The 24,624-nt window shown below is 41.5% G+C and overlaps 1 protein-coding gene across 2 annotated transcripts in view; it reads left to right on the forward strand.

The window, feature by feature from the left end:
* The first annotated feature begins 4,805 nt into the window (after positions 1-4,805).
* nova2 (NOVA alternative splicing regulator 2) overlaps positions 4,806-24,624 on the forward strand; it is a 116,824-nt gene continuing 97,005 nt past the window's right edge. The window contains exons 1-2 of one of the 2 annotated variants that reach the window (XM_055012069.1): positions 4,806-5,720; positions 8,336-8,404. In XM_055012069.1, the coding sequence (XP_054868044.1) occupies positions 5,564-5,720; positions 8,336-8,404 (226 nt within the window). In that variant the 5' untranslated portion in view covers positions 4,806-5,563. The remainder of the gene's footprint in view (positions 5,721-8,335; positions 8,405-24,624) is intronic. The other variant, XM_055012071.1, reaches the window with a different exon arrangement.

A 24,624-nucleotide genomic window follows, 5' to 3' on the forward strand; every position in this document is an offset into this window, starting at 1 on the left:
CCATAATGAGGAAATTATGAAGAAGTCATTCACTTACACTGTTAGAAAACGCTGGATGAAGACAAACTCTTATTCACTGAGAAGTTTCTTTTTTGAAGTGAACATTTTATAAGTGAATGCATCCAATTAGTTGATGGTTATATTGTGTGCTGGTGCTGGATCATGATGTTTAACAGTAAAGAAATCAGATTATGACGGTTATTTTTCACAAATCACATAGCAAAGATAGCTTGTTAATATTTATTAGAGGATATTTGTTGTTGATGTAACGTAAATGACAATAACATAGATCAAAACAGTGGTCGTGCAATGTTTGCATTTTTATGCCTCCAAAACCCTCAAAAATCTGATTTGAAGAATACATGCAAATGTATTTAACAAAATACATTTTGACTCAACCTTAATTAGAGACTATTTGATCTACTTGTCCAACATTTCAGATTCAGAATCAGTGGCATTAAGAGAAATAACGGTGAATATTTGAGGCTTTCATCTATAGTAGTTCCTCAGATATTGTCTTCATGCAAATGCTTGTAAAAACATAAAATATGGCAAGTTTTTAATATATTAAAAAACAAAACATAAAATCCATCTTACAGGACATTGTTGCGCAGCAGTTACTTATGGACATTTGCAAAAACTTTGTGCTAAAGCAAGAAAATAATAAGGAAATTGTGTCTTTAATAGACATTTATGAATGATAAGGACCAAGTAATACATACACTGGCCAGCCAACAAAGTCACACTCTAATATTTCATTGGACTGCCTTTAACTTTGATTACGGCACACAATCACTGTGACATTGTTTTGATAAGATTCTGCAATATCACAGCATTTATTCCTGTCCACAGTTGCATTAATTTTTCACCAAGATCTTATACTGATGATGGGAGAGTCGGACCTCTGTGCAAAGTCTTCTTCAGAACACCCCAAAGATTCTCAATGAGGCTGAGGTCTGGACTCTGTAGAGGTTAATCCATGTGTGAAAATGACGTCTCATGCTCCCTGATCCACTCATTCTCAATGTGAATCCCATGAATCCTGGCATCGTCATCTTCGAACATGTCCGTGCCATCAGAGTAGAAAAACTCCACTGATGTAAAGACCTGGTCATTCAGTATCTTCAGGTAATCAGCTGACCTCATTCTTTGGGAACATAACGTTGCTGAACCTGACCAACCCCAGATCATAACCTTAACCTTCACAGGCTGGTAGGTACTAGCCATGATGAGGGCATCACTTCATCTGCCTCTCTTCTTACCCTGGTGCCCCCATCACTCTGGAACAGGGTAAATCTGGACTCATCAGATCACATGACCTTCTTTCATTGCTCCAGAGTCCAATCTTTATGCTCCATAGCAAGCTGAAGCCTTTTTTGCCCTGATTAGCATCACTGATCAGTGGTTTTCTTAGAGCTACAGCTGTTTCATCCCAATCCTTTGAGTTCCCTTCACATTGTGTGTGTGGAAATGCTCTTACTTTCACTATTAAACATTGTTCTAAGTTGTACTGTTGCTTTTTTACAATTTGATTTCACCAAACTTTTAAGTACTTGCCGATCACAATCATTCAGGATTTTTTTCCGACCACATTTGTTTCTGGAAGATGATGGTTCATCCCTATCTTTGCAGTTTTTAATAATACATTGGATGGTTCTTAACCAAATTTTTGTAGTTTCAGAAATCTCCTTAGATGTTTTCTTTGCTTGATCAGGCCAATAATTCCATCCTTCTGAGACAGATTAACATCCTTCCCATGACCACAGGATATGTCTTCCGACATGGTTGTTTAAGAAATGAGAAGCTCCTCACTGCATCAGCTAGAGTTAAATAAGTTGTTGTAGCTGAAACATAGTCACCCATGCAGTAATTATCCAGTGGAAGGCTCCTAACTATTTGCTTAGTTAAATCCAGGTGGTGACTTTTTTTTTAGGCCAGGCAGTGTATATTAGTAAAAAAAAAGAAATCAGTGGAAATCCAAACTGGGACTTAATCTGAGTGCTGCTCTTCCACCTGCCTACCAGCAGATGGCACCAACTGTCTGCAATCTTTGAGCATCGCAGCTGATTTTCCATCCTGAATATCCATTTAGCTGCAGTCAGCCTTGACCCAGAGTTACAGCAACAGCCAGACTGCTGTATGTGCATCAGCAAACTGTGCAGGGAGAACAGGTGTTAGCAGGTCACACCTGCTCAGGATGATTTGTTCCTGGAGAAAACTTCAAGAAAAAACGTGCAGTCTTTATAGTTGAATTGTCAATTAATGTCACAAGCAGCTTTTTTTCTAATTACAAGACTGATTCTGGCACTACGGAACAAAAATATTCAAGTCAAGTCAAGCAGAACTTTATTGGTCCCCTGTGTGCAGTTGGTCATGTTTAAATGTTTTATCAGTGCTCATGTTGTACTGCAGGTGACGTCTTAGAACTTTTTCTTTTACAATCTCAGGGGTTTGGAGATTTGACACTCCAGCTGGCTCGTGTCTTGACTCTTCTTCCTTTTTTGCTTTTGAGTCACTACCAAACATTTTAAACACAGAATTCCAGCGTTTGCTTCCAAAATGAAGAATCCATCACTGGAAAGTTTTCTGTTTCCATGAGAAGAAAATTAAAGTGGAACTCTTAGTAACATTTGCTGTTGGCTGAACCGGAGCTCTCAGATTATGACACAGTGGGAAAAACTGACTTATTACAGTAATCGTGCTTCCTCCAGATTGCATGAGGTGTTTGTGGCGACTCAGAGAGCTGCTTTTTCAAGGGGTCAGCGTCCAGAGTCGAACAGGCGTATATGCTGAAGCAATCCTCTGAAAACCATCTCGCTAACATCTGCTCATAGTCTCAACCTAATAAAAACTCAAGAATGCTGCTAGTCTGTGTGCTTTACTGCTTATGGGGTTACTTCACTTTTTCCATATGCTGCAGCGGTAGCAACGGGCAATCTGGCCGTGTGGGATGCGTCCAACAGATTCTGTCTCCGCTCCAAATTGTATAAATGCATGTGTCCAGCTGAAAGTGTGCTACACTCGCAAGACTGTACAGAGGAGCTTGCCCAATTAGGTGCCGGCGTCCAGGGCCTTTGTGTACCTCTGAGCAGCGCCGGTTATTTGTGGTGCAGAATCTGTTTCAGACTGCAGCTTGGGATCCATCTGCCTCGGATTTGCCACGTATTTCCAGAGCAGGAGACTGGCTCACCGGTGTGTTTCTCATGACGATGTGAAATAGTGTGAGATAGCTGCTCTCTCTGTGTGTGACTGTGAGTGTGTGCATGTGTGTGTGTGCACAGAGAGGACAATGTCACCTTGACTACAATCTACAGGAGGCATTGAGGGCGTACGGCATCTGTACAGCACTGGACAGAGAAGCAGAGAGGGAGTAAGAAGGTATTTTTGCGTGTCTTTCCTGGATGTGTATGCCAAATGTGTGAGTGAGTGTGTATATGTGTGTGTGTGTGTGTGTGTGTGTGTGTGTGTGTGTGTGTGTGTGTGTGTGTGTGCGCGTGAGGGAGAGAGAGAGCGAAATACTGAGGCGGGTATAGCTCTCTCAGACAGCTCACAGTGCTGGAGGATCCCTCTTCAGACCCAGGCAGAGCGACGCAGAGATGTCAGGCGCAGCACACACAGGTGGGTCATACAGCAGCTGAGGTGACAGGTGAGGCAGGACATTCCTATGTTGCAGGGCTGTTTTGGTTTTTTTGTTTTTTGTTTTTTTTAAAAAGGAAAAAATCATTGTCACTGCGTTACTGTCGTGCAATGCTGCCAAACATGGAGTTTTTTTGGTGCAAATGGATGCTGAGCAGGCCTGCGGTCTGGTATGAGGGTCAGCAGGGCTGCTCAGGTGCTTCGGGGCACAAAAAAATCTGTTAAATCTTGACATTTTGAGACAAACAATCACAAATATTAACAAAAATTAGATTTTAAAATAACATCCTCCTGGTTCATGTCTTGTGTAAGAAAAAAAAACATCCTCCAAACTCTCACCAGTTTAATTCCACTTGCTGGTTTTCTGATATTTAAATTTCATCCATGCAGCTGTGGGTGCACATTTCCACGTGTGAGTGTGTGTGAGAGTGCGTGTATGGATGTGAGGCTGCCTTGGCCTTCTGACAGGTGAAGCTACAGACCTTCAAACAGCCGCAGCGGGACCTTCAGGCTCCCTCACAGACTAATTGCATTTGCCGCTGTTGTAACGGAGTAAAGAACCCGCCGCCGCATCCTTTCCTCTGCGTCATGTGACTCCGCCGGGCGAATATATCTGCGTCCTTGTCGTTTTTGATGGAGAAAAGAAACCTCGGCCAATCGCGTCTCGGTGGAGGCGTCTCTCTCTCCCTCTCAGCTTTCCGCTTTCTCTCGTGGTGCATTCAGGTGTCGTCGAAAATAGGACTTCTGAGAGCTGGGGCGCATGTGGGCTCATGGTTTCGTTTGACTTTACGCACCAGTTACGCACCATTTAACAGGTGTTTGGTGCCTTTTACGCATGGCATGTTTTGTGCAATAAAACCTGCAGTATCGTATGCCATGTATAGTGCAGCTGATTTGATTTATTAATGTGCTTTTATCAGCAGCCTTCACTAATAAAAATCAGCTCAATATAGAAAACGCATCTCCAAGGTTCACAATTTATGCTTGACTTATTGCCAACAAAATGACTGGTAAAAACACAGCTGAAAAGTCGCGTTTTTTTTTTTTGTTTTTTTTTTTTAAACATCCAATGTTGGGAAATCCGAGTGTCAGAGGGACCTTAAAGGCACCACGGGGCCCTGTGACGTCGGCCGCTCCCCTGCGCTTCCTCCAGCAGCCAGTCAGAGAAGGGATGCTCTGAACGCAAGACTGCAGCATCTTCACCGAGAGAACGAGCAGGACAAAACGTCTCTTTCTCCGAGTCTTCCTCCAGCTCCGCGTCTCCGGACCTTCCTCGCCCACGCGTCACCCCTGGGTGTCTTCACGACTGGAGCCAGGACAGGATAAAGAAGAAAGAAATTTCTAATAGCCAAACCAATAACGCATCGGATTTTTTTTGTATTATTACTATTATTCTAATTATTGCTTCAGCGACATTTCCCTTCTGTTTCTTCTTTCCTCGACTGATTTCGCCTCTTTGTCTTTCGGTGGTGTTTTGGTTTTGTTTTATTTATTGTTCCGTTCCGCTGTGTTCGCAGAGGAGCGCCACCATCCTGTGCTGCCTGACATGGTTGCAGCGGAATGATACACATATCCTAGCATGCATATCTGAAGGTTGATGGAAGCTTGACGATCCGTTTGTACGTTTTTGTAGTTGCCTAGAAGACGCTCCATCTACACAGGTTTCGGATTTTCTCCCTCTTCTGAGCCGCTCCAGCGTTTCTTTCTTTCTGCCCCCCTGCGCAGCATCTCTCTGCACGCACGGCGCACCACGGAGAAAACGCGCAGCCTAACCTACTCCGTCCGTAAGAAACAGGCGTATTTTCCGATTCCTAACGCTTTCGCCTTCTCCGAGGACTCATCTGCTACGGCTACGCTGCGTAAAAATACAAGGAAAAGGGGGATTTAAACGCAAACGCAGCCTAAGCATCCAAGAGCAAGCTCGAAAATGATGGCCGGCGGAGCAGTACAGCAAAACGGCATTTTCTCAAATCCTCACCATCACAATCAACAACCACACATGGAGTCCGATCCTCCGGACTCGCGTAAAAGACCCCTGGAGACCCCGACGGAGGCCAGCAGCACCAAACGCACAAACACGGGAGGTAAGCGGAGCGATGGGGATGCGGGAAGCTGTTCGGGGTTTCGGGTGAACGTTGCTTCGTCCTGAAGGCAGGCACAGAGAAACGAGAGCAGGTTGATTCTTGATGCACTGAGTGGCTCGGTAGCTCCGGCCACGAAATATTCAGTTTTGAATCATGATTTCAATTTTTTTGAGAGAACGTCTTTTTTTAACCGCTTCGTCATTAGTCGTTTTCCATCAGCATTAAAATAATCACGGGTCGCCGCTTTTGATGGAAAGGAAACAATGAGAGGGACTGAGGGGGGATTTGGAGGGAAGCCGCCGGTTTCCCCTCATGCATATCCTGAATGATTTCGCCTCTTTAGATCAGCCGAATTGGGTGTATTTTTTTCCCTTCTTTTCTTCTTTTTATTGCGCGCTAAGATTTACGCGCAGCCACAGCGGCCATGCTGGAGCCAAAATAAGGATGTAAACAAGTGAAAGCCAGATCAGGCTGGTGCGTGATCGCGAGGGGGTCTCATCCCGTCGACGGATGACCTTGTGATAATCTCACACATCAGCCACCATCGCCGCTTTGTGTACAATTACACAAGCGGATAAACAAGCGGACTCGTATTAACAGCAGGCCTGTGGCGAGCCGGAGAGAACAAGGGGGGAATCCAGAGCAGCTCAGAATGCGACAGTGTCTCTGTGTTATTGCAGCATGTCAGTGCCAGTATATTTTTATCGTTGCATTTGCTGTCCTGATTTTAATATCCTGCAGCTAGGAGGGAGAGGGATTTTTTTTCTTCATTATTCTCTGGTTGGATGAAATATGGATATGTCACCATGGTAATCACCATATTTGGTTTTTGTTTACATGCTGTCATGCGCCAAGCATTCCCATCACCCGGCATTACAACCATCAGTAGCCTATCCTGGCCATGCACCCCCATCATGGACATTTGGACATACAATACACCTTTAAATGTGCTATTTCAAACAGCTCAGCAAGGAGATGCTGAAGATTTAGGAGATATTTGAATGTGCTGTGTAGCCCACAACATGCCCTCATTATTATAGGGGACCCAAACTGTTAAATCTGACTGTCAGTGCCATTTTAATGCAAAAATGAGTAATATTCTAAGAGTGAGCTGGCATGTAGCTGTTGTTAATGTTTAATTTTAATGAAATATTCTACATTTTGTGCCAAATATTAGTCCCACCAGAGCCAAGAAGACTTCAAAATGGTGTTTAATGTTAACATTTAAACTCTGAAATGTGTTTTCTGTTAGCATATCTTTAAAGTAAAAATATCAAATGTCTAAATTGTTATAAGTCATTAGGATAAAGCTACTGAAGAGAAAATCTCATTTCACTGCAGGTTTAATGAGAGATGAACCCGGATCACATTAGAGGTGCTCAGTGTGACTGAGGTGTCACTATTTATCAGCTCCACCTCACAAAATGTATTTAATGCAAATATAATGGCTTTGTATTGAGATATGAATATAAAAGCTAACAGAATTTTAAAACTGATGCCTTTTAGAGCTCAATGACAGGAGGCACAGTATAAAAACTGTCTTTAGTATCCTTGGAGTCAGTGTCTTTTGTAGATTTTTGAATGACCTGCTCTGCCAAGGACAGTACAGCAGTGGACAGTCATTTTTAACGGTTCCTTCAGGTTCCGGCAGGAACCTCAGCATTCATCCTCAGGAGTAATAATTAGACGGAGCGTCCGGCTGAGGAGGGGTGAGCCGCAGGTTAGCCAGCAGTGTTTAACTGCAGATCGATGCAGCACTCAGAGCACTAAAGGCTCCTCCTCGCTGTATGTAAAAAAAAAACAAACAAAAAAAAAAACCAAGGCTGCCTCTCAGGGGACCTTCCTCCTGCCTGCGTAACCGTCAGGCTGCTTATCCATTTAGACAAATGAAAAGGCTGGAATGATGATGATGATGATGATGAACACAGCCGAGCAGACTTTTACTCAGGCGGAGAGGGCCGCCGCTCTGCTGCCAGGTCAACACTCCCTCAGCCAGCAGCATCAGGATGATGAAAACAGTAACATTTGGCTGAAAATGAACCAGTCGCTCCCACACAATCTCACACACACACACACACACACACACACACACACACACACACACACACACACACACACACACACACGCACACGCACACGTATATTTGCATATATTTACTACACAACTGCCCCCTAAGATAAGAATCAGAGTTTGGTTCCGGGTCTTTTGTGACAATTTTTTGCACTGACAGTTAATTCTATTCTGTTTTAAAAAGTGTGTTTTTGTTCCAATTATTTGATCTGAGAATTTGGTCTTGATGATCTCTTCTATGACTTGAGTTATTTGGATAACAATGTTGCCTAAATAGATCCTTTATTTTACTGCTAATAAGATACAGGAAATGTTTACATTTTTGGCCCTTGATGCAGAAGAAAACTTTCACCACGTAGAGGCTGATTTTTACCCAAACAGAGATTATGTTTTTGTATTTCTCTGTATTTATTAAGCTGCCCTCGGGCTGCAGTTTGAAAGTTAGAAGTCAAAGTGCTGCTAAGAGATCATAATATTTGGTTGTTTCTCTTAATGATTAGTTTACGCCACACACTCCCCACCCCTGTGCTTCCTCTCTCTGTAGTGGCCTTCCTGCAGCCCCTATTTGAAACTGAAGGCATTGTATTCCCTCACCAAGAAACTGAGACTCATGGTAAGACAGACTTTGATTTTGATCTTTTAACTGTTTTATAATCTTTACTGTAACATTCTTCAATGCAGGACCGACTCAGCAGTGACAACACGCACTTGTTGTGTTCTTGCAGGCCCAAAATTCTGCACAAATCCAAATTTTAGGGGCATTAACAAAAAAAAAGAGGTGGTCTTACTGCTGCAGGGCCTGACATTTAAATAGGATTTAACATTTAACACCACTCATATTCTACTCATGATTCCGGATAATGCATGCTGATATTGTTTATATTGTATGTTATCAGTCCCATAAACATCCATTGTCATGCTTTTTATACAAATTTCAGTGTTTCTTTTGTCATGATACCCGACATTACTGCACACAGGATGACCTTTGACCTCATGCTAGCCATATCATCAAAGCATTTGGGTTTATGACTGCTGATGTATTGTTGAAATGTCCATTGACTGTTTATGAAATGTGATATATGGGACGGCTACAGTATGCATCATGCAGCGGCTGTTGAGTGAAAGTCAAATGACTGAACAGGTAGACGCACAGAGCTGAAAAAGAGAGAAATAAATTGGAGATATTTGTCTTCATGTGACAAAAAAAAATCAGTCATTTTTTGCCCAACAGCTGCCGCAGAGAAACACATCCAGATGTAAGCTTTAATGCTAAAGTGTTTTCCATTCGTGTCAATCAGCCCTGAATGAGAAGCGAGGGTAGGCATTTAATTCAGAGATGACAAGAGGAGATGGCATTTTTTCTGCCGAGTTTCCAGATGGTTCGGGTCCATCCGAATGTGTGCAGAAAGTGTGGAGAAAATGGCAAGAGGCGTTAGAGGGAAGGAGCCGGTCAGCTGTCAGACGGTAGATACATGGGACCACTGCAGCTTCCAGGGGTCATAAATCACAGCTATGGCTCATAAAAAGCAGAAGGTCTTAAAGACGGAAAGATCAATGAGTAGCTGCAGTGGCTGCTGTTCGCGGGGCCCAACCCCCACCGGCCGTCTAATCCACCACCACCACAAACCCATTCTTATCTCTGCGCCTCCCCTGCCTCCCCCCACCATCACCCCACCCAGCGGGGGTCAACCCCAGCATTAAAGGAATCCACGTTTCCTTTCTCATATATGATCAGAGACGTGTGTTAATATTTGATTCGGTTTCAGATGTTTAAACTTGGATTATTTACAAAGCCAGCTGTGCTCACGATGGACTGGATGAGTGAAAAATCCTTCCAGTAATTTCATAATTTATGCATCTGCAGCCACTCAGGGTTCAACTGAAAATGTGTTTATTTGGAAAAAATACTAAATAATCAAATCTGAATCTCACTGAACTCATAGCGAGTTTGGCCAGAAAGCTTCCGAACATTAGAATATATAAGGGCATGGTTGGAAATGAGACATTAAATCACCGTAAACATGTCAATAAATCACTTGATTTGCCAAGAACAAGAGCTGAGTTGCAGTGTCTAGTATAAACACAGGTTATAAGGTTAATGCATATATTTACATTTCATTTTTAGCTATCTGTGTTTTAAAAATATGCACATATGGGTGGAAAAAGTGTAGATCACAACTTCAAATCTGATCCATAAGGCACCAAAAGACCCACACAAGTCATTATTTATCATAAATTTTCATAATTCTTTAGTTCCTGATGCATTGCATGTTCTATCATTAATGTGAATCGTCTCAAGGTGAAAAAGCAGCATCCAGACAGATACTGTATATATAACCAGTATACCTGAAGCAGCCTTTCAGCCTAATAGAAATGACTCCAATTCAGTCCACACAAAACAAATGCAGCTTTCAGGGGAAAAAATTGCTTGTATAAGCCATTAAGAAGTCTTATGTAAGCACAAACAGAATAAATTGGATCTTTCTTTTTTGCGATTTTCATGTAGGTGGTCAGGAAACGAACATGTGAGTCGGGCGCCTACAGGTTTAAGAGTCTTTGCTGACCTGAGACGTTTTTCAGTCCTTTCATCATTTTCTATTCTAGTTTTTTTTTCTCTTCTCTTTTTCTCGTCTCTTCTCCTGCTGCCTGAAAGATATAATACATTCATTTAGTAAATGGATGGATTGGCAAGCCGGTGTTGGGGAGGAGGGGGGCCTTGAAATGCCCTTGCCAAGTGACATTAGGGGACTAGACTAACGGTGCACTGGAAGATTTCTCCCTGAGTGTGTGTTGCGTGGCTGTCTTTGTGTTTTGTGTCTGACTTCGGCTGCACAAAAAGCCGAGATGAAGTTTAATGAGGGAGCCGAAGAGGTGTGTAGCACAGCAAATGCATGCACGCGCTTTACATAAAGGCTCACACGCTGAGACGAGGCCTTTGATGATATCGATCGGAGTGTTTTCTGTTGCTCCCGGAGCTGAGTGGTGCAGCTTTTTTTGGGCCGTCCATACAAAAGGAGGGCAGCCTTGCCTCGCATTGATCGGCTGTCCGGCTGAGGAGGAAGCGGCCCCACGTTTGGCTTTGAAACAATCAAAGACAAACTCCAGCCGCAGGAGGCTCAGCGGCTAACGCTGCACCAGTGTGAGCAGATTGCACAAGAAATACGCTCAAATTATCAATCATCAGAACGGTCGGGATGTTTTCTCGCTAAATGCACAGTGAGTGTTAGACACAAGGAGGTTATTTAGGCTTTGGTTTGTTCCCGAACACAGCGTTCTCCTCTGCGACACGCCTGTTTTGTTCACTTGCGAGTCCTCTCTCCCCGTTTCATTCTCTCCGTCTTCCTCTCCTCCTCGTCCATACTAATCATGCTCTACTTCAGACCATCACGACTGCGCCCTCCTCCCCGTCCTCCTTCACCCTCGTCCTCCCATCATTTCCACCCTCCCTTTCATCAATCGCGGGCTGCCATTGACGACGCTCACTCGGCAACTATTTCCGAGGCTGTCAATCGATTCGCGAGCCGCCATCGGCAGGAATCTGCCACCAGTAGCTGCATCTCTCCTCCTCCTCCACTTGCTCCTCTTCTTCTTTTTTTTTTCAAGGCACTGCGTCAAAGTAAAAAAAGAAAAAAAAAGGAGAAGCCATTGTACAGGGTGGGGTAAAGAGCGCTGAGAGGTGGTGATATTCCCACAAAGGGAGGCGTGTGATTGGTGGAGCGAGACTTCGGTCACAGCTAGCCGGTCGCTGATAGGTGAGCGGAGCAGGGCGGCGATAAATATGGATGAGGAGGCGATGAAAGGGCCGATGCAGGGAGGACGACTGGAAGGGCCCCCTCCTCCGAAACAGCCCCGAACAATACGCACCAGTCTCCACACACAGGAGGCAGAGAAAAGGAGGCGGCCGTTTCGGTTATCTTTGTTAGCCGCTTCGATATCGACGCAGACGTGCTGATGATGGCGCAGCGTGTCAGTATGGAGGCATCTGATTGGTTCTCCTTCAGACCTCTGTTGAAACCAAATTTCTGCAGCAGGATGTTGTTCCTCCGACAGATTACGCTGTTGGGTTTGTGATAAATTGGTGTCTATGAGCTTTACTTTGTGAGCCCAGAGTTGGGCATCATAAAAACAAATCAGTGTTGGTATACGGCTGGAGTTAGAGTCACCTCGATACCTTTAAAGATGCTTTTTGGTGATATTGGCATCAAAATTTAAATGAAAAGACCGTTATGGGACTATTTCTGAGTCACTTTAATGAGGTCGTTGGGCCGCATCACCTCCAAATGTTTGATTATTCAGAGGGTCATGTAAATTCTAATTCTAAATTAACGCAAGAAGAAGAAAAAACTAAGGATTCGGACGCCAGAGAGGCCGAGAGAACGATAAAGACAGAGAGATTTCCTCCTGCTCGCCTTCCTCTGCGGGTCCCTGGTGTTTATGAGTGACGATGGCCATCTTTCAGAAGGAAGACAGCTGGTCAGAGCCTCGCTGCTGGAGAGCTTTACGTCCGTGTGTGTGTGTGTGTGTGTGTGTGTGTGTGAATGCTACCTTCCAACAAAAGACAAAGACAAAGCCTGCCCCCCCTCCCTTAACTCTCCCTGCTTAGGAGAGATGAATATTTTCCAAGTCCCCAGAGCTCAGATCCCCCCCTTTCACCCACCGAGGTTGCATTCACACTGCTGCACTTTCAACTTCTTCCCCCCCTCGTGTCGTGTTTACAACTGACCCATATTAGTTTTTTAAAAAAGGCAGATTGTGATATTTGGTGCCAGTTTCCGACATCTGTCATTTTTTTCTTGGGTTTTTTAGAAATTCCCCCTAAATATTTAATCATGTCAGAGTTGAAAAATATTCAAAACAGCAAGTTTAATCCTTATTTTAATGACTGTTAATTCTGTTTTCTATTAATGTACAGATGTGTTAAAAAGTTGTGGGTGTTAAATTATAAATTAGATTTTAAGAATTGTACTTACACGCAGCTTATGAAAGATTTAAGTCAAGATATTAAATGTTTGATTAAAACAAACTTGTTAAAATATGCTTTATTGGAGGCAGGCCTCTTTTCTTGTTTTAATTCTGTTTTTTTTCTTTTATCTTTGTTTATTCCTGTTAGCTGATAAGTCAACACTTCATCCACGGCTTTTATTTTGAAAAATTTTGCGAGAATAAATGACTGTAATTGAATTACAGCAAAGCAACGAAACAAACATTGTGATGAGTATTTTACTGTTTAAAGAGACAAATTACGTTGAATTCTGCAGTTTCATAGCATGATGTGTTGATACACGTAAGAGAAATTTAGTTTGATGACACTAGTGCAACGTTCTACCAACAAATAAAGTACAATAGTAGCTTCAGTTTGCATTTCACTGAAGTGTGAGTTCAAAATACGAGTCCATACAAGTCACTTATGCCACTACAGTTCTATAAATTCTGCTGGACGTGTCTAACACCTGGATTTCCACCATTTGTGAGCAGGAAGAGTCGCGTTCTAGAGGCCAAAATTGCTCATTTTTGTTAACAAAGACAACAGCCAGCTGCTATTCTCTAAAACTAGAATCCACTGATGGAAAAATTCAGCAAACTTCAACTGACAACTGACTCCAGATTGGTGTGTGAGGAAACGAGAAAGGATTTGTGATCTTCAACCTTCCCTGCCTTCCTCGGCAGGCCCGTGGACACCAGATCCGGGGATTTGAGCCCCCTCAATCCCCCCTCAGCATGGGGAGCCTATTCTGGGCCTGGCGGGTCTGCAGGGGCCTTAGCAACAGATTGGACTGTTTACCCGGCCAGTTCTGTTGTGGTGCAGCGGGATTAATTATTTATTTTAAACAACCGCTGCGTCTCCAGATCCCCCCTTTCTTGACCCCGCGGAGGCTTAAAAACGAACACACGGCTCTTTCCGGTGTTTCCTTTTGTGTCTGAACATAAACATACACACATATCGGTATCGCGCAGCAGGGCGAGGGACTGTGGAACGTTACGCAGGCGGTACAGCTTCCCGTCGTTTCTGTGTTGACCACGTTTTCACCGCGTCACACAGAAAAAGATGCACTTTTTTTTTTTTTGTCGAATCCTTCTGCCATGCAAAAGGAAACGTGTGCACTTCCTGTGTAGTAGCTGCAGGGATTTGTCTGCGTGTGCGTCGCTTAGAGGAGGGAAAACAAAGACCCTCATCACAGCAACCAGTAGGGAACCCTGTAGTTTCTCAGCTGCAGACACACCGTATCTACACAAACACATGCATACACACCGTCGCCTGCAGGAATCGGCAGTTTGAAGTTGTAATTTCTCCGTTTTCGAGTTTAATTTCTCACTTTTTTAACTCTGCGACTCAGTTTTTTGTGTGTTAGTGGGATTGTTCGCTTTTCGATGTGAGCACTGGAGCTTTGCCAGACAGTGACACTATGCAATATTTATGCAAAAGTACATGAAAAATGCACGAGAAGACAGTCAGTTTAAGTGAAATTATTATATATATCCAAACAGTTGTGCAGAGTATACACAGACTTTAGAGTGAATCAGTGTAGAGGTGAGACGGTGGACATGAAGGCCGACATGTTCTTATAAATTAGGTTAAGGTCTTCTGAGGCGACAGCAGCCTTGAGCGGCTTGTTGTGGTTGTGAAAGTTGAGCGTTTTCTCTCTTGTTTGTCCAACTTTTTGTATTTTTCACCATATAAACCATCAACTAAGCCAATATTATTGGTATTTTCTTATCACACACATAATGAATCAGGTTATACAGGTTTATAAAGAGGCAAACTGACTGTAAATAAGACTGTAGCTGCTTATATGCCATCCCTCATTCTGAAAATAGAAAAGTCAACACTGGTGTGTTTAGATCAACTGTACACAGACTTACAAGCCTTAGGGAACTCTCACCACATAGGAAAATTAAAGTAATTCTTTTAAAAAAAAATGTATTTGCATTCATTCCATTGAGACATGTAAGTTAAAATATGGCTTTAATGTATTTTTATATATATATATATATATATATATATATATATATATATATATATATATATATATATATATATATATATATATATATATATATTGCAGTATTATCGTAAGAAGAGTAAGTAACAAAGCAAAATTAGCTTCAAATATAACTGATATAGCAAATAATTTATGCCGTAAGAATGATGTCCATCCTCTGTTTTTCTGTCTGTAATTCTGATAGAGTCTGACCATTATTTTGAAATTAGTTTTGATGTTAGAAAACCTTAAAATAACTTAGTCTGATGACACCAGCAGTAGGATCTATCTACAAAATTATACAATCTTATTTTAAATATTGAGTACTTTAGTTTTAGTGTGCGTTTCACTAAATTTTTAATTGTACAGCTGGAAATAAAGGCACAAAAATTTGAAAATTTGAGTAAAAGCCTCAAATCGTCCCTGTGAAGTTTGCACCTCCAGCTGCTGTTTAAGCCTTAAATCTGTTGCAAAATTGGATTTTATGAATGGCTCACGCAGTAACCTGCACCTCCTTATATCATCACTGCATCCTGAAATGTGCATCCTTTTTAGAAAACCCCACAAAAATCCCCCTCCTGCACACTTTGTGACAGATAAAACAGTTGGAACTAATCAGTAACAATCACCATGGCTGTAATTATAGTGTTTTTCTTGTTCTTATTTGGACTGAAAGTTTACATGCTCATTATGTTGTCAGCATGAAAGCGTCGCTGCACACAGAAGAGGGGGGTGAGGCTGAGACGCTGGATCTCTGATGATTCTTCATATCAGAAAGTGCAGAAAATAGTCACCGAGAACAATGAGTCTGACATCGCCGAGAGAATCCGGTTTTCTCAACATTCACCGCAGATATTTTATCAGATTTAGTCAGTGTGAACCTCTGGAGGTGACTGGCAACCGTTTTTAGCCCGAATATCTGGAAAACTTTCCTCCTTACAAGAACTTTACTTTTCAGGTCATTTTGCTGAAACACCCACCTGCAGTTTTTTAATTTGCCGGGCTGAGAGAGGGAATATCGTGGGTGAGCGTAGCGTGACCTCTATTGGATTTTGAGGAGAGCGTTGACACCAACGGGTCAGACACGACCAGCCGAGCCTCCAGCTGCTTATTATGTCCGGACGGATCGACACGCTGCAGCATCACCTGTATCCTGGGATGTGGGACAAGTCACCGGGGGATGTAACTACACATAACAAGAAAAGCACTCAGTCGTCGTATCATTTCCGACGGAGGAAGTCGTGAAAAAAATCGTGGCAGAAATCAAGGCAAAACAGAATGTGTCCATTTAATATCGATGTACCCACAAACAAAATGAGCTTGGCTGGGCACGGACGTGTGTTATGCATGTGTACGTTATGTACGGATACTGTATTGCATGACCTAAATATGTAGCAGGCAGCAGGAATTGATGGGACTCACAAACACCCCACAATTTAATCAATTGTTCCACATATCACTTCCAACGGATAAGTCCCGATAAGTCCGCAACTATCAATTTGTAGTAGGATCGCAATCATGTGATCGTCAGCAGGCAGCTGACGTAGTGTTTACTTGTTGTCATGGTTACAGTACACTGTGCCGCTATCTTGCAATTATACAGAAATCTTTAACAAATCCATGGATCCAGACTATAAGCTGCATCACTGCCAAAATCTAATCACTTGGTCCTTGTGTCATTTCTGACCTTCCCTGAAAATTTCATCCAAATCCGTTTCTGAGTAATGTTGCTAGCAGACAAACAGACGGACACACTTACGCCGATCATCATATAACTCCGTTCCTTGGCAGAGTAATTAGGATTTGTTACTGCAGCAAATACAGAAATGAGGTTTTTCTGAAACTCGGGTTTGATATTAGAGTGGTAGGATACCAGTAACATGGATGTCATGCATTTATGGTTTGCTTATGCAATAGTTAATGGTACATGTCCACTGGATCCGTCAATTTCCTTCATCCCATTCATTGTCTATGTGCATGCCGGTTCCGTTGTGGTGCGTTTCGAGCTACGATCCGGTGGGTCTATCCAGAACTCATTTGCAGAAAGTAGACTTGACTTCTACTTTCTGTAAATTTGATGCGGAGTGCAGAGGTCCGACACATTACGAAACTTTTGTCAAACGTCTGAACTAGCCGTCGCTGAACTAAAATGAGGACAGATTCAGTTGCTGCACAGGTTATTTCTTGCCTCAAATGCTTTCGGAAATCCTTTTCGCTGAAGAGTTTTTGAAATAAAAGAGGAAGTTTGCAGCCGAGCTCCCTTGCTGGTCCAACGCATCTGCTGGATTCAAGCTGAAGCGCTGGCATGTGACCACATAATGGCCCGCTAGTCACCTGACCACCAAGCAGGCCATTTTCAGATGTGATGTGTTTACATGGGGAAAAAGTGGATCTAGTAGGCAAATACCTTAAGTTTAAACTGCCCAAATTACTTCATGAGTTCTTATTAACCAAACAAGTTGTGAGGCAAAATGTCACCTCTTTAAACACAGCAGAGTTTACAGTTTCAAAGGCCCCATAATGCCACATTAACGTCACTCTGAGAGCTTCAAAAGAGAGTTTTAAGCTTTCGCAGACTCTCATATGTCAGAGGATGTTTTCTAAAAAAGCAGATTCATCTGATAAAACTTGAAGAATGTTGATAAAACTTTGCAGCGCGGTGCAGCGTGGGAGGAAGAGGAAGGAGCAGCTTTCTTTTAAAAAAAAAGAGTTCATATTTATGAAAATGTGAGTCAAACCTGCTAAAGGCTGATTTCCAAAGTGCAATCCGACCTGCTGTTACATAACACAGATAACAAGCTGAGCGGCGGAGCTCTGCAGTTCTGTTTAACGATATACGGATGACTTCAGTAACGTGGATAATACGGATAAACATCTGCATGAGTTTATAGTATTAACACCTTTTTAGTGTGGAGAGCTGCTGTTTGAGAAATAAACAGCACATAAGTGGAGGCAAAATACTTTCTGCAGGAGAAATGGTGTTTTTTTTTGTATATTTTGCGTCTTGTTCTGACACAGGATTCACATATAAATAAATTCTTTAACGCTCGCCATGGTAACATGTACGAGCGTTACCATGCAACAGATACAAGAGATGAACATGAGTCACTCATTACATCCTCTTCTATACATGATGAGTCACGTCGCCAAGGTGTGTAGGCTTGTTTATGAGACGTCGGAAACGATCTGTTTGCGGAGGAGGTGTTTCTGAGTGTGTGTCGCAGACTGGCTTTTGTATGTGTGTGTGCATGTGCGTGCGTGAGAGTGTGTGTTTCGTATTTACCAATTCCCCTGCCTTATTAATACGGGCTGGTTATAATTAGCCAGCCTCCATCTAAAGCAGGTCAGTCCGAGGCTTCGTACCCTCAAAGTGGGTCACTGCAGATGGAGAGAGGAGAGGAAAAGATTAGGAGGGAGATGAGAAAAGTGGATGAGAGGGAGGACGGGAAGGTAAAAGAGGAGACAACAAAAGGCAGACAGTTTCAGGACACAACCATGTGACATTTTCTCAGGCTAAAAAAACAAAAAAAGCAAAGTGCTGCTGCTGCCAGCAAAATCAAAGAGACTCAATCAGCACAGTCAACATTACATCATTGTTGTTGCTATTTGCAGCTAATTACCGATAGTCATCTTAGCCCGAGGTTCCCTGAGATAATTACTAAGATGAAAATATAAAGACACACAAGAGAGAGTTACTCCTTTTTAAATGTATTTTAAAAGAAAAACATACAGGGTTACAGACGTGTAAAAACAATATAGTAAAACAAAAACAATGACAATAAATGAATTCTAGCTGGGTTAAACCTACCCTCAAGTGCTATTACTTTAGTAACGTGCTTATAGTAAAAGTGCCTGATTTTCTCAACGTTCACAAGTTTGATTGTTAATCAGCCATGCCTTATACCACGTGTGCCAAACTCATTTTAGTTCAGGGGCAACATTCAGCCCAATTTGGTCTCAGGTGGGCTGGACCAGCAGAATCAGAGCATAATAACTGATAAATAATGACGACTTTAAACTTTTCCTTTAAGTGCAAAAAAGTTCACATTTAAGGAATTAAAGGTGCTTATAAATACAATTTATTAATATTGTTATATGTAAGGAATTATATTTTTACAAAACATTATGACAACAAAAAATGGACAAAAAATGACAAAAACAATAAAGCAAAACACAAAATGACAAAAAACACAAGCAAGACAAAAACATGAGACAAATGACAAAAGTCAGACAAAAAAGATAAAGAAACAACAAAAACAAGACAAAATACTACAAAAGCGAGACACAAAATGACAAAAAATGAGACAAATGATACGAAACAAAACAAAGACAAAAAATAGACAAAAAAGTGACAAAGCAACAAAAAAGGGGCAAAAATGAGAAAAAATTACAAAAAATAAACAAAACAACAAAAAAATGAGACAAACGACACAAGTCAGACAAAAAAACAACAAAAACAAGACAAAATATTTCAAAAATGAGACACAATGACAAAAGAACGAGTAATCTAGTATTTTACCTTATTATCAAAACAAGTTGTCATGGTCTTGGAAATAATTTAAATTTATAGTTTTACAAATTTACAATCTGCAGTTAATATCTTTACTGTAATTTCTACACTTTACAGTCGTCCCACGGGCCGGATTGGACCCTCTGGCGGGCCGGTTTTGGCCCACGGGCCGCATGTTTGTCACCCCTGCCTTATACTCTCTCTTAAAAGTGACAAAGGTGGAGCTTTCTCTGATGACTATCGGTAAAGTATTCCAACCTTTAATAGATGAGGCGTTCTGTGCGAAGGAGGACTTTCTAGATGTTACTTCAGCCCTAGTGGCTGAGGATGAGGAGCGAGCTGTGAAAAATTGATCTCATGAGGAAGAGATTGACGATGTGCTGCAGAGCAACAGAAGTTTAAATCAAAACCTCGTGAGCCTTCAAAGTACATGACATTCATCCAAAATACAAGTTCAGGCATAGTTCAGTTAAAGTTCAGTGTAGAAACCAAAAGGGTGCACAGGAAATTAATCTAAAGTTCTATACACTGTGTTGGCTCAGCTTGTTAATGTGTAGTAGCTGACCTTTCTAACTGAACAGCTGTCTGAGATAATCATCCAGCAGCCTCAATAGTTATGAATGAATCCAGATTTTTCTTTCAAGCCTCATCTTCTTAAGATTTATTAACTGATCAGATCATTTATGGTCCTGCTTTTGAGAAATGTTCCTACATCTAAGATTTCAAGTGAAGAGGAGACCAGGACATGAAGGATGATAGAAGGATTCCAACTCAAATCATCAAATTTGTATAACAATTTCCGCTCCACCATCTCCAATTTGGCTGAAATTTTAGATATGGATATTTAGATATGGATATTTCTAAAGGTATTTGTGAAATTTTATGCTTAAGTACTTTCCGATATATGTGTATATATATATATATATATATATATATATATATATATATATATACATATATATATATATATATATATATATATATATATATATTAGAAAGTCCTCAATACATCAGGCTAAACCTTCACATATACCATTTTAAATATCGACAGATTATGTAATTTCATTTATTTCAGACATGCCACAGTATCATAAAGGCAAAGGAGAAAATAAGTGCATGCAAAGTCCAAAACTCATTAAATATCTGTACATGTCTTACTGTTTCCTGTTTATAGTGTTGTAGTACTCGAGATCGGTCTCGATCTCCAGACCGGTCTTGAGACCACTTTTTGAAGATCTCGGTCTTGTTTCGCACTCGACCGCATTTTTACTCGGTCTTGTCTCGGTCTCGCGCACAGAGGACTCGGGATTTTACTGCGAGACCAGCCGAGACCATGGCTTCACCGACAGCACTGAACTACCTCTCAGCTGTCTTATTTGATCAGTAACAGCTTTGTTGTGATTGGATGCAAAACTCCCCGCCTCGAATGTAATCAATAACTTAACTGATCTTTAATTTGGATTATTTTTATGGGCTGTGACCTGTCACCTGCCCCGCCCCTCTTCACACGTACTCCGCTACAGTTAATGCCGGAGGCGGAAGAAAGAGTCTGCTCCCTGGGAAAGATGTCAGCTAATTCTGCTGTAATAAAGTTTGACTTTTCTAAGCATAAACAGTTTATCTGTAAATCAACGTCAAAAAGAAAACACAGCGCTATATGCAAATTCTGCAACGAAACGTTCACTGAGGCTGCTGGAACCACATCAAACTTTTATCGATGCTTGGAGAGGAAGCATAAAGAAAGGTAAGCTAACGCTACATGGCGCTAGCGAAGTTAGCAAGATAAATTTAGCAAGCTGTAGTTTGTGAATATATATATATGTGTGTGTCTGTACATGTATATACAGGGAAAAGGCATGTGGTAGTGTTTTACGTTGGCCTTGCGCTTCTCATAAACGATAAAGAGACAGGCTACATGAAGCTTTGTTTATGTTCCATCAACGTTAGCTAATGTTAGCAGCTAATGTTAGCTCTGACATAGCAGCACATACCGCGGTGCCGCTGCTCACTGGGATGAGAGCTACTGATGTGACAGAGGAGTGTCCACTTCAAATCATGCACCCCGTCTATGAAAAAGTTCCATCTCACCTATGCAACTTGGCCTGGCAATGTGCACACTTAATTTTAGTGCCAATTTTTAGAATTAAAACACACAATTGTATAATAAATGTGTAACTTAAATATAAATTAAAATAAATATGTGCATAAGTAGAGGGGGCATTATAATGAGACCCCATCGTGCACGTTTAGGTCACAAAATGTTGCAGTCTATCATGCTTCTAAAATGCAACCAAACTCTCCTTTAAACTCACTTCCCGTGATGTAATTTTTAAGGGCCATGTTGTTTGTAGTGTTTATAAACGACCCTTTCATGTGTCTATCCTTGGTGGTGAGCTTTGAATAACAAAGTATTTTGCCTCAGCAGTTTGTCAGGGAAATACTTGTAGTTTGGCCTTTCAGTGTCTGACCTCTTTGAAGATATATTGACATGTTATACTTCATTGCATTTTAGATGCTGATATTTGGCATTGTTTTTTCTTTCTATTTTATGGAATAGTGGTTCCATGTTTTTTCTTTTACAATAATACACCTTTAAAAAAAAATAATTCACCCAAGTTCAGTTATATCCGATTTATCAAACAAGAAATATTTGTGGTGTAATAGAAATAAAGAGGCCACTGTTCTAGATTAAGATACGTTGTAGAAAATTGTACATATTTGTGCATGGCTTGATATTGTTTTGAAAACAAGACAAAAATGACGCAAGTATTAAATATTTGTTTGATACGTTCCATATTGAATGGTTGTTTGTCGTTGCAGACAAGAGTATTACAGGCAACCTTACACTTGCCTAAAAACTACATTGAATAAGTACTGAATAAAATGGTTAAGTTAAATTTAATATGGTCTCGGTCTCGCTTTTTCTTGGTCTTGGTCTTGACTCGGTCTCGCTTTGTCTTGGTCTCGGTCTTGACTCTGTCTCACTTTGTCTTGGTCTCGGTCTTGACTCTGTCTCACTTTGTCTTGGTCTCAGTCTTGACTCGGTCTCGCTTTGTCTTGGTCTCGGTCTTGACTCTGTCTCACTTTGTCTTGGTCTCGGTCTTGACTCGGTCTCGCTTTGTCTTCGTCTCGGTCTCGACCCTTCAAAGTCTTGGCCTTGTCTCGGTCTCGATACACTGTGGTCTCGGCCATGTCTTGGTCTCGGTTTAGGTGGTCTTGACTACAACACTACCTGTTTACATCAAAACTTCTGCTTTTAAACCTGTTTAGAAACTCCAAGGACACATTTGCTTTTCCACATTATCATATTTTTCAAGCAGTCTTTTTACAATTGTGTTATAGTTGTATTCATTTTGAAATCATCATCCAGACCATTTCAGAAACATCTAGACTTCATTGTACTATGAGCAAATAAAAAAGTTCAAGCCAATCAGAGATGATCGAGCAGAAGGTCCCTGATGATTTGAGATGATTCCTCATAGTAGGCAGAAGAAGTGAAGGTTCATTATCATGGTTTCATTTTGGAGTTGCAGCTCCAGCTGGTGGGCTAAAAAGTCTGAAGGGAAGGTCGTTTAATTTAACACAAAATCAGACTTAAACACCTCGCTTGCTGAAGCACAGCAGGGAATTCAGATTAGCTCGAGCTTTCAACAAAAAATGAAGCTAAACTTTATTGGATGAATTAAAGCTGAGGTTGGTTTCTCACTCCTCTACATCCACGTTGGAGCTCCCTGCAGTTTGTATTTCATCACTACGGAGCTGAGGAAGGCTGAAGGGTGTGTCGGGTTTCCTGTCTGTGTGCTCATGCTTTGACTTGGCTGAACACCCAGAGATGAGAACAGAGCCCACCCAGAAACAATGAGCCCGACTCCAGCTCAGATAGTCTGGAAACGAACGTTTTCTCACATTACGTTTGAAAGAAACGACGTCGTACTCTTTAAAAAATGACAAGTTGCACATTAGGACGAGGTTTATCCATCAGAATATGCTTTTTCTCACAGTCCGTTTACAAGAAATCATTTCAAACAGCAAATGATGAACTATGTGGGCTGCTCCGCATCAATAAAGCTGCGACTCTGGGAAGCCGCTGTAAATTAAACTTTCCAGAGTGATTATAAATGCTATTTGTCATGAACTTCTTCAACTTGTTCACCACTTAAAATCTACTCTTTTTTTTTTTTTTTTTTAACAGTAGTGTGGAATTCCAGCGGTCACAGCGACAGTTATGTCGTGCAGTATTTAAGAGTTTCGTATTACCAGTGTCTAAAGTTGTAAATTATGTTGACGTCAACACATGAATTATAATTATGACTGGGAAACTTCTGAAATGTTTCTGACTGGCCACTTAATAAGTCAAACGTTCTCAGTATAATGAAACGAATGCCTCTTCGCTTTTAAGCTCCGTCTTTCCGTCTGCGGCTCGGTTTTCCCAGCAGTTTGTTCGAAGAGGTTTAATCCAATCATGCAGTTTAAGTGAAAACACCTGCGTGGGTGTAACATGGGTGTTAAAAGCATTAGGTGGAGATTACGTAACATCGCCGGCGATCCTGGAGGAAAGTTTGGGTTACGAGGAGCCATTCGAACAGAGATTCATGTGTCTTGTTCAACATTTTCTTCCCTCTTCTGGTGGTTTTTATTGCACCTGTTCAGCCTGGATTCTTGTAGGTGTTTGCGGACTTTGGAGACCTAAACTGACCGAGTAACTGGAAACACCTGTGTGGATGTTTTCTAATTAGATGTATTGTCACACCTCTGTTCTGCTGTTGTTTTGTGTCGCCGGGATTTAATAGGATTTAATGAGACTCAATATGGGATTGTAAATCTTCCGTCTGCTCGTTCCCAGTCTGTCGTCCTACCCAGGTCTTGTAGTATTATATATTTAACGTGCACTTTTGTCCTCGGGTGTCTCCAGTCGTTCACCTGGGTAGCAGACAAAGACAAGCAGAGTTAGAAGGTGTTGCGCCCTTGTGAAGAAGTGAGCCCTGAACAATAATCCTATTTTAATCTGCCTCCTGAGGTTACGTGTCCTGGATTATCAAATATGAAGAACGCTGCTCAGGAGGGAACCGCAATCAGTCGCAGTTTAAAGAAACACTCAGATACGAGTTAGAAAAACGATATGTACGGCAGTTTTTGTTGGATACACCACTGCAGAAAGTAGATTTTATTTGTAGATTTATGGAATAAAATATTGAAGGCTGAAGAAATTATGGATTTCTGTTAACCCTGTGTGTTCTCGTTATGTTTCCCTAATAAATAATCAATTTTCATTTAATTTGACTGAATTTTCTAATAATTTAGTCAATGATTTTACATTTTGGGTGACTTTCAGCTACACAGAAG

Source organism: Amphiprion ocellaris, chromosome 7 (genome assembly GCF_022539595.1).
Source record: "Amphiprion ocellaris isolate individual 3 ecotype Okinawa chromosome 7, ASM2253959v1, whole genome shotgun sequence".
Taxonomy (NCBI): domain Eukaryota; kingdom Metazoa; phylum Chordata; class Actinopteri; family Pomacentridae; genus Amphiprion; species Amphiprion ocellaris.